Source organism: Garra rufa, chromosome 5 (assembly GCF_049309525.1).
Source record: "Garra rufa chromosome 5, GarRuf1.0, whole genome shotgun sequence".
Lineage (NCBI taxonomy): Eukaryota > Metazoa > Chordata > Actinopteri > Cypriniformes > Cyprinidae > Garra > Garra rufa.
The window spans coordinates 52,964,541-52,975,580 of record NC_133365.1 but is presented as its reverse complement, the minus strand read 5'-3'; the positions used below and the strand labels follow the sequence as shown (position 1 = coordinate 52,975,580).

At 33.2% G+C, this 11,040-nt stretch overlaps 1 protein-coding gene across 1 annotated transcript; it reads right to left on the bottom strand.

Annotated features, from left to right (window-relative positions):
- Positions 1-690: 690 nt before the first annotated feature.
- asgr1c.2 (asialoglycoprotein receptor 1c, tandem duplicate 2) lies at positions 691-7,775 on the bottom strand. Its single transcript, XM_073840139.1, has 8 exons — positions 7,670-7,775; positions 6,460-6,555; positions 6,296-6,394; positions 4,781-4,909; positions 4,565-4,657; positions 3,508-3,668; positions 3,311-3,420; positions 691-1,288 (listed from the first exon to the last, which is right to left on the bottom strand). The coding sequence occupies exons 1-8, from the start codon at positions 7,773-7,775 to the stop codon at positions 1,138-1,140; spliced, it is 945 nt and encodes a 314-aa protein (XP_073696240.1). The 3' UTR covers positions 691-1,137.
- Positions 7,776-11,040: the final 3,265 nt, after the last annotated feature.

Below are 11,040 nucleotides of genomic sequence, written 5' to 3'. Positions count from 1 at the left end.
CGCCTGCTTCGGCCATGTTACGGCAGCAAACTTCCTTGACTATTACGCCGGAATAGAAGTGTAGTTCCTAATCTTATCAGTCTAGAAACTTGCAGCTTTGCATTTCCACCGGTCTTAGTACACGATATAACTACAGAAGAGTCAAGTTTTAAATACAACAAATATGGAAACTCGTTGGTCATTTTTGAACGCGATGCTACTGGTCTAATAGGATTCAATGATCTATGCTAAGCTATGCTAAAAGTGATATCGCCAGAACAGGAGAACGGCTGAATGGATTTCAAAACGGTAAAAATCAATTTATTAACTCGGGGGGAGTTGGAGAATGAGCCTATTTCCAAAAAAAGTGGAGTGTTCCTTTAAGACCTGAACGTAAAAAAGAGAAATACTGCTTTATGCTGTTTAGAAACTGTGCATATTCACATAGTGATTTTATTATGATTTTGATGAATTGACACAGTCCATAAATTTATTTCAGAAAGCTGTCACGGTGTTTTCCATGCGCATTTTTAATAAAAGCAAAGCTGGAAGTGAATGAAAATGTAGCTCTTAAAAATCAGTAAAGCTCAGCTGAATATGTTACAGAAAAAATCTCTCGAAGCCAAGTTCCTTGCTTGGAGAAAAGAATGAGTGAATACACAACATTTCATGAAAAAAATGTTTTTATTTAATCAAATCTCTGTACTTCAGAATAGTGATGCCTCATCTCACTGCATTCTGTCCAGCATTAAAATGATAAAGCAATCATTTTGACAGTATATTTGAAAATAATTACATATTTTAATCATCATCAATATTCAGGACATTATTCAGACCCTTTCTACTGCATGGCAGGAAGACAAGTAGATTGTTTTATTAGGTTATTTTATTGTTAACTGTTGATTTTTCAAAACAGAGCTAAACATGTTGTATTATTTTTGAATGAGCAGCTGGAAATAGTAAAGCATAGACATTTCACAATAAGAGTTCATGAATTAAAGTCTCTCGTTATGCATTAAATCTTTTCCCCCTGGCTTTTGTTGGTATTTTGGTTACACCCTAGTCAGTATCTCAAAACTAAACCTATCAAGGCTATTTTTGTGGACGGTGCTTTCAGAGTTTTGCTCGTGAAACACTTGACAGCACACGTTTTCAGTCCTATTTTTTCATTTTACATATAAACTTTATTTTGTTAGAGCAGAAGGCATCATTTAGCAGCCCATTTACTGTAATTTCCCCACAGTCCTCTCCTTCCTCTCCTTCCTGGCCATGTCTGGTCAAGTTATTCGGCTCTCCAGGAACCCATTGTCTGCAAAATTGAAATTAAAACCTGTTACAAAACCGATCAGATCTAGCCATTTGAACAGTATCCTCACTGGTTGCAGAGGTTTACAGCTCCTTCCATCTGGTCCATTTTCTTTAAAACCTACAAAATAACATGTAATAATATAGCTAATACTACATAGTGATTTTCTGAATTATAGTCTGGGAATAAAGAGTGCAAGCTTATGAACATGGCCAAAAATGAAATCGCAATTTGGCACTGTATGTTTCATTACATTATGAGAAATGAAACAATTCAAACATGGAACTCTAGGCTCATGTATACAAAATATGCAATAAATGTTTGATAAAAAGTTAAAAGTGCAAAGTAGCCTAGGACGGACACCTCCTTTGGTCAAGAGTAGGGTACACTCTTAAAAATAAAGGTTCTTCACGATGCCATAGAAGAACCTTTTTGTCTAAATGGTTTCATAAAGAATCTTTAAAATCTTAAGAACCTTTCTGTTTCACAAAAGGTTCTTTGTGGCGAAAGAAGGTTCTTCAGATTATAAAAAGGTAAGAAAGAGATGGTTCTTTAAAGAACCTTTGACTTAATGGTTCTTTGTAGAACCAAAAATGGTTCTTCTATGGCATTGCTGTGTATTTTTAAAGGTGCAATAGAATGGAAAACTGAGTTTACCTTGGCATAGTTGAATAATAACAGTTCTGTACATGGACATGACATACCATGAGTCACAAACATTTACAGATCCTGAGCATCACTAACAAGCATCTAAAATTATGAGGTGAGGACTGCCGCAGTAGTATACAGTTACACGGAGCACATGCAATCACAAAAGTGAAAGTAAAATGATCGTGCATTTAAAACAGTAGTTTCAGTAAACCGCATATTAATAGCGGCTGGAGCTCCGTGATTAAATATATATTTTCCTCCATGTGTGAGCTACTGAAATGAGCCGCTCTGTGAAACAGCCAATCAGAGCAGAGCTCATCATTATTATTCATGAACCTTCCAAATAAGGCAATAACAGACCATTTCACCCTAGGGACAAATCCTAGAGGCATATCCATATCAAATCCAAATTCCTATGCCATATACCTTCTATGTAGATATCAGAGAACAATCTAAAATATTGTATCAATGCATTCTACGGCACCTTTAAGAGTGTATAGGGCAATGTCTACATACGAAACCACAAAATGACATGATTTACATTTCAGATACAGGTTTTCACAAACACAAAAAAGCTTATGAATTTCATTCAGCCTCAAAGAAAAGGGATGAGTCAAATATATGAATTATGAAGTTTAAAATGTAAAAATATATGGGTCAAAGACATAAAAGGGTTTAAGTGTAATACTGCTTTAAATTGTTGTTTTTAAAACAAATAAAAAAAAAAGATTTGTTTAATTTCATTGCATTTTTGTTTTTGTTTTTCCGAGCAAAAAAAAAATCATACATTTTCCCCTAATTTACACTAGAATGTAATTCAGTCTAACAGTCTTGTCAGGCATATTTACAAAAAATATATATATGTATATATATTTATTACGTATTAAAAGATGAATTACTTTCACCACAAATACATTCTAGGTTTTGCCCATTTGCCAGTAAGACTTTTTTACTCATTTAAAACACAATAAAATTGAATATTCTCCCTTATTCATTTATATATTTTAGTATGCACAAGTCAGAATGTAATTTTTACATAAATATTATGTGACACTGAATGACAATATAACATTAATTCAACAAAATTTGAACATTTTATTCTCCCAAAAATTATTTGAAACCTTAAAAGTAGACACTTCACTTACATTTTATGTGCTTTCTATGGACATAAAATCACTTTTGTAAATCTTATAGAACGTGGACATCTTAACGACTTTGACCCATATATATCTTACTGTCTAAATTGTCTAGATTTTTTAGAAGGCACATAGCTTGTCGAACCACCGGTTCACATTTACAGCTCTTTGTGTAAAAATATGGGTCAGTTTAGCAGCTCTGAAACCAAATATCCAGTTCTCTATATATTCAACTCACGCTTTATTCATGGTGTAAGGACTGTCATCTGCCCATCTCCACTGGCCTGTTTGTTGGTCCGTTAGACCAATCCAGTATTTGTGTGGTTTAGCCATATTGGTAACAAATTGCTAGAAAAGAGATCAAATAATCACTGAAAGACAGACGGGAACGTTTTAAGGAAAAAGGTGTGTGTGCTGTGTCTGTTTGTTACGCACCCACTCCTTCTTAGAGTCATCTTCTATTTTTAAGAGTAACGCACCCTGCTCTTCGCAGTAATCTATTGCCTCAGTCCAGTTCAGGGCATCTTGCGAGAACAGGTAACAACTGTTGCTGAACGGGATCCATTCATGTTCAATACAGCCAGTTGTAAGTAAGTCTGTAAGACAAAAGGCCAATGCATTAGTACTTAGCACGAAAAACGGACCATTATTATTTTTTCTCAGTGATGCAACACATTTAATCAAAACATCACAGTAAAAACAAAATCAAAAGCATAACCTTTTTTGGACAGGACTAGTTTTCTCTGTGGGGTGGTTTCATAAATTTCTGTTTTACTGTACTGATGTTGTACGATTTTTTTTTTTATACACCCTCAGAAAAATACTTTGACCACCTTGCAATACTTTAACTAAAGCTGTAATTCTTGTTGTACTACCTGGTGCACCTTCATTGTGTCTCTTCTGCTCACCAAGCCTGCATTTTTTATCCAAGGTACAGCAAAACTTTAATCCAAAAACAATAAAATTTTGAAATATTTTTACTATTTAAAATAACTTTTCTATTTGAATATATATATTCCTGCGATCAAATCTAAATTTTCAGCATTATTACTCCAGTCTGCAGTGTCACGTGATCCTTTCTAAAATGTTATAAAAATGAATACTTTTATTTAGCAAGGATGCTTTAAATTGATCAAAAGTGATGATACAGTTTTATAATGTTACAAAAGATTTCTATTTCAGATAAATGCTGTTTTGCCAAAAAATTTCTATTCATCAATCAAACCTGAAAAAGCAGCAAATCAGAATATTACAATGATTTCTGAAGGATTATGTGACTGGTGTAATGATGCTAAAAATGCACCTTTGAAATCACTGGAAAAAATTAAATTTGAAAATAAATTCAAATAGAAAAAAATATATTTCAACATTTTACTGTTTTTCCTGTACTTTGGATCAAATCAATGCAGGCTTTGTGAGCAGAAAAGACTTAAAAAATCTGGTAGTGTATATTATAACAAAATATTGCACTTTGAATTTAGAGTTTACTTACTGGCAAATGATAGTTTATAAGAAAGCGATTGAATAGATGATCTTGTTTCTCCCATGTAATGCCACAGGTTCATCAGTGATCTTGCAATGCTCACTTTAGTTGAAGACAAATAAAAATAAATACAGTATATCAACACAATTACAAGATTTTTAAATGAAATATTAACATTATATAAATATTATATTAATTAATATTTATGTTTATTTTTAAACGTACTCAAGTTATGTTGATTAAGAGATGAGCTTAAACGTTCCCTCATCAGGGTTTCCATAAGGTCTGATACTGTAGAACTCAAACTGTCCATCAAACTCTTCACTTCGGTGTGTGACACAGTCTGCTGATGCTCTGTAGAAATAAGAGAAAGTTTCATCACTTAAGCAAAGAAACAACTTCAAAACTCAAAATATGTTCAGTTAAGTTTGAGGATTCAGTGCTCACCCAGCTTTTGTAGGTTTGCTTCTTGTTTGGATGCGAGCAAACTCAGTGATGAGCCGAGAACAGTCACCAAGTTCTCAATATTAGAAAACTTCGTTTCTTGCATTTCTTATGCATATAGATTGAGAGGGACAAATTATTAAATGACCACATTTTTATGCACATATATCTAAGACTATTTGAAGGGTAAAAGTCAAAGAGGGAACGGATAGTTAGCCATCATGTTCTTCTGTCAGAGTCAGAAACTTGAATCATGCAAAAATTCATTGCATTAAAGTTTATGAAGCCTGTATTTATAATACATTATAAGGGTATTCTTAAGGCATTATAATGAATACATAATGCATTATAAAAAAAGCTTATAATATGTTATATCATCTCATGAGTATTCGAACCGTTTTAATGTATTATAATTTTTTACTTATTTGTGGTATAGTTTTTAAGAGAATGATTACCTCCTCATAGTTATAACATATTATAAGTCTCTTATCTTGCCATGTTACACATGTCACTTTACTTAAAGCATGCAAAGACCACTTATAAGTAATAATAATAATATTTTCCAAAGAACCCTAAGATCAGGTATCAGTTTAGATAAATGTGTAATATGAACAGTTTTTGATGGTACTTTACAGACAGCTTTTGATAAGTAACTCTGCAACTCTGTCAGTTAGCAGTAATTATTAGTAGTAGTATGCTAAATATATGCTAACACTAAATTATACGATATTTCCCCAAAAGACAAACTATGTTATATTATTAGTAACTTTGCAAGTATATGAACCTTTAACTTTAACCTAAGTCTAATACTCTAAGGAGTGTTAGTTGACATGTAGTTCGAAAGGTTAAGCTTATAGTCAACAGACTTAGGGGACTATCAAAATAAAATGTAATATAATGTAAAAAAATACATATAATATGATATATTACATTATAAATTAAGTAGATTTAATATGATGTTCATTGTGTGTTATAAATGATTATAATCTTAAAAGTTATAACCTCAAATACTCAAGTATTATAATGTATTATAATTGTTGTTATGATTATTCATGAGATGATTTAACATATTATATATGCATTCATTATAATGCCTTAGAAATACATTTATAGTGTATTATAAATAGGGGCTTCATAGAAAGTGTTACCAAAGTTTTTCCCCCCAAACAAACATTAGTAATGTAACATTTTGAAGCTTTATGCTTTTATGATCAAACGATTACAAAAAATTAGTAAGTGCAAATAATTAAATGATGTTGTGATCTGTCACAAAATCAAAAAAGACAAGACACTAACCCTTGGTCATTGGGTTACTTGGACCAGACGTGTTCAAATATGAACTCAAGCTGGATACTAAGGTCTGAAGCTCTGCAACCTTCTTTTCTAGATCACCACCTACAAAAACAGTTAATTATAGGTCCATTTCCAAAACTGATCTGAAATGATGAAGTAGTTCTCACCTGTGCTCTGAAAATCAGATTTGACTGAGGTTAAGTCAGAAGTATGGCTTTTCATCCAACTCTCCAGCATTGAGAACTTACGTTCTTGATGTGAGTCTTTGAACCAAAATAAAAGACAAGCAAACAAACGTCACATTTTCCAGCTTCTCTCCATGTGGTAATGCAAATGTAAACTTGGTTCATATTGGTTCAATTAGTAGTTAGTTAGCTAAATGAGTAGTTTTTAGCACTTTGTGCTATTCTACAACAGTAATATTGTGAAATATTATTGCAATTTAAAATAGTGGTTTTCTATTTGAATATACTGTAAAATAGAATTTATTCCTGTGATGCAAAGCTGAATTTTCAGCATCATTACTGTAGTCTTAAGTGTCACATGATCCTTCAGAAATCATTCTAATATCTATTTTATCAGTGCTGGAAACAGTTCTGCTGCTTAATATTTTTTCGGGACATGTGATACTTTTTTCTGGATTTGATGAACAAAGTGCTAAAAAAGAACAGCATTTATTTCAAATAGAAATCTTTTGTAACAATATACACTACCGTCCAAAGTGTGGGGCCAGTACATTTTTTCTTTCTTTCTTGGAAATAAAATAGCACTTTTTTTCAGCAGTGATGTGTTAAATTGATAAAAAGATAAAAAAAAAAATAAAAAAAAGATTTCTATTTTGAATTAATGCTTCTTTTTAACATTTTATTCATCAAAGAATCCCGAAAAAATTTCACAGGTTGCAAAAACTTCCAAAAAAAGTTTACAACACTGATAATAATTGTGCATATTTATAAATGGTATCAATAAAATTTTATTTCAAATTGCAATAATAACTTTGATGAGCATAGGAGACTTATACATTAAAAATAATACTGATCCCAAACTTTTGCATGGCAGTGTAATTATTTAAACAGTTTTGTAATATCATATCAATAGAGAGAATACATGTAAAAATGTTATATATTTAAAATAATTAATCGGTGACACAACTACTAACTACTACAGAACTACTAAGAAAACAGTTGGAAAAAAATAGCAAAAATATACATATAAAAGTTCATTTACATTTAACCTAAATCTTGTTCCTGAAAACAAAAAAGTTCATATCCATGTTCTCAGTCACACTAAAAGTGCAAAACTGTTGCAATCCATACCGGTGCTAAACCAAAGCATTCTAGTAACTGTACAGTAATGATTGTTATTTAATCCACTCACAGTTGACAAACGTCATGACCATGAAAATAATCACGCAGACTGTTCCGAGAAGCACAAGAGTGCCAGTTTTTCTGCTACTGGGACGACCTGCTGAAAACAAAAACATGCCCTTGATTCATTTGTTTTTAATTTCCTCCCCTCCTAAGTGCAATACTAGAAGCTCTGTGTAAGCAATAGTACTTATGATACATGCATCAGCACAAATCATTAATGACCATACGATTAGCACGATTGTAAATAATTGAAGCTAAGGTAGAAGAATTTTGCTAAATAACATTATCGATTCAAATTGCATTCCAAACATAAAAGTTGCTTTTATAATGATAATAAAAAGGTCTCAGTACATTTAAATAAATGTTAATAAAGTTCATTTCTCTAATTCTCAAACTGTTTATTTTCATAGAGAATAGAATGTAATTTTGTAAATCTTTCAAACCTCTCCAAAATGATTTCTTTGGTTCACATTCCATCTCCATTACAGTGTATTCTTGTGAGCAATCCATTCTTATTTTCAGAGTCAGAGAAAATGAAGTTGACTTGCTTCTTATGATCAAAAAAAAATTCAATACAACACCTCCTTTATATATTAACACTTTATGCAATCATCTTCCTTAAGTTGTTCACTTCCACATTCTGAAGAACTGAAATTTAGGGAATGGGATGATTCTAGGTATTCTGTTTTTGAGACACAGTAGTTCGTCATTTTGATTGTTTAATATGTCTACTGTTTTATACGTTTAATTTATTTATTTATTTTTATCCCTGCTCGTGAAAGACTAAAATAAGTTTGCTGATCTTGGACTTTTAAAGCTAAGTACGGAAGTGAGAGTAATTCTTATGAAATTTAGATTTTTTTACACTTTGGCTATAATTAAATATGGAATTTGTCCTGAAAACACCCCTACAAACCCTATTTGAACACGACTTGTTTTTGTCTGTGAGAAGGTTTCGGAAATTCGTATTTCACTCTTTCTAAAAAGGAACAAGAACTATTTTTTATTTCATATAAATTAAATGCATTAAATCCTACCCAAATATATTTGATATGTGTTTGCGAGTGCTGAATATGATTTTTCCCCCCACAATCCTGTTATTTTGACCACTATCAAGTAGCCGTCATTCGTCATTGCACTGCCTAATACACTGTCTGCATTACTTCAGAGCGATTGGTGAAGTTTCTTGGTAAAATAACAGTGGTTATTCTGATGAATAATGAAGTTTACTCAGTGGTAAATGATATTTATAAGACTGAATTGATTTCACTTCCCACATTAAATGCTTTCAGGTCCTCTAATGGTTGGAATCAGAGCTATTCCATAAGCTAGCATTTCATTATTTATTTGTAAAACAATATACAAAGTATTAGAGTTCTCTTTGGAAATTGTACTTCATAGTGTTGCTAATTCAGCTAATTTCTCCCTGGGCAGTTTTAATTTTTAGATTTTTAAATAGCAGTACCATATGTATAAGTAATATTAATGATGCATGTATCAGCACAAAACATTTATAACCTCAATTATCACATAAATGTGGGATGTTATATACAGGATCTCATAAAAGTGAGTACAGTGAGTTTTGTCTGCTTGGCAGGACCATACAAAGTTGTGTATCTTGTATTAGAGCAGTTAAAATGTTGGTGCTTTAATACTGACCACTGGATGTTCAACATAACATCTCATGGCAAAAAACTCTCTGAGGATTTGAGAATCAGAATTGTTGCTCTCCACAAAGATGGCCAAGGCTATTAGAGGTTCAGTCACACCCTGAAACTGAGTTACACTACAGTGGTCAGGGTCATACAGAGCTTTTCCAAGATGGGTTCCATTTGGAACTCATTCTGTGCGTCAGGTGCAGAACCTGGCTTCAAAAAACAAATGCATGAGTGCTGCCAGCATTGCTTTAAAGGGTGCAGAAGTAGAAGGTCATCTTGTCAGTGCTCAGACCATACGTAGCACATTGCAACAAGTCGATTTGCATAGGCGTCTTCCCAGAAGGAAGCCTCATCTGAAGCTGGTTCACAAGAAAGCCTGCAAACAGTTTGCTGAAGACAACCAATCCAAGAGCATGAATTACTGGAACCATGGTCTATGGTCTGATGAGACTATAAGATAAACTTGTTTGGCTCAGATGGTGTCCAGCATGTGTGGCGATGCCCTGGTGAGGAGTACCAAGAAAATTGTGTTTTGCCTACAGTCAAGCATGGTGGTGGTAGCATCATGGTCTGGGGCTGCATGAGTGCTGCTGGTTCTGGGGAGCTGCAGTTCACTGAGGGAAACATGGATTCCATTAGGTACTGTACTGTACATTCTGAAGCAAAACATAATGCCTTCCCTTCAGAAACTAGGCCGAACGGCACTTTTCCAACATGGTAATGATCCCAAACATATCACCAAGATGACGACTGCCTTGCTGAGGAAGCTGAAGCTGAAGCTGAAGGTGAAGGGGTGGTCAAGTATGTCTCCAGACCTGAAACCTCTTAAGCACCTGTGGGGCATCCTCAAATGTAAGGTGGAAAAGCACCATGTGTCTAACATCCAACAGCTCTGTGAGGAGTGGAAGAGGATCCCAGCAACAACCTGTGCAGCTCTGGTCAATTCCATGCCCAGGATGATTAAGGCAGTGCCAGTTGCCAGTTATTTGGACAATAATGGCTGTGTGTTGAGTAATTTTTTAGAGGACAGTAAATCTATACTGCTATACAAGCTGAACATTGACTTCTCTAAAATATATCCATGTTTCATTTCTATAGTATTGTCCCTTGAGAAGATTTTCTAAAATGGTTGCTGAAATGTGAGGGGTGTACTCACTTTTGTGACATACTGTACATAAATATTACAAAACTCTCTTAAATGGTTTGGCTCATATTCCATTTCCCTGTATTTTTCAGTGTTATCCATTTCTATTTTCTGAGGCAGAAAAAAGGGACCAAACTCCATTGTATAATAGAATCTTAGAAGATATGTATTACTGAGATCAGAATTTCAAAAGTTTAGATGGGATTGAGATGTAAAAAGTTTTAACTGTATTGAGCACATTTATAAAATGATGGTCAGTTACTACAGATAAATGTTTGTCCTCATTTCCAGAATTAAAAGAACTTAATTAAATAGCAAATTACAAAAAGGTTACACAGAGGTCCTTAGAAGACAAAAATCTGGAAGCCAGTTTCTGCCGCGGAATTGCATCATATAAACTCACTTCTTTTTTCTCAGAACTGAGATAGAAAACGTCAATTGCAAGTTTGTTTCTTAGAATAGCGAGTTTATATCATGCAATTCTGACTTTATTTCTCAGACTTGAGTTTATCTAAAAGAAAGAAAGAAAAAAAGTTAGAATAGTTAGTCTAACCCCGGTTTCACAGACAAGGCTTA

Coding starts and splice junctions, on each gene's coding strand:
- asgr1c.2 (XM_073840139.1), bottom strand. CDS start 7,775: ATGTTTTTGTTTTCAGCAGGTCGTCCCAGTAGCAGAAAAACTGGCACT. Junction 6,395..6,459: donor ATCTGATTTTCAGAGCACAG/GTGAGAACTACT, acceptor CTGTTTTTGTAG/GTGGTGATCTAGAAAAGAAG. Junction 1,289..3,310: donor CCTTACACCATGAATAAAGC/GTGAGTTGAATA, acceptor TCAATTTTGCAG/ACAATGGGTTCCTGGAGAGC.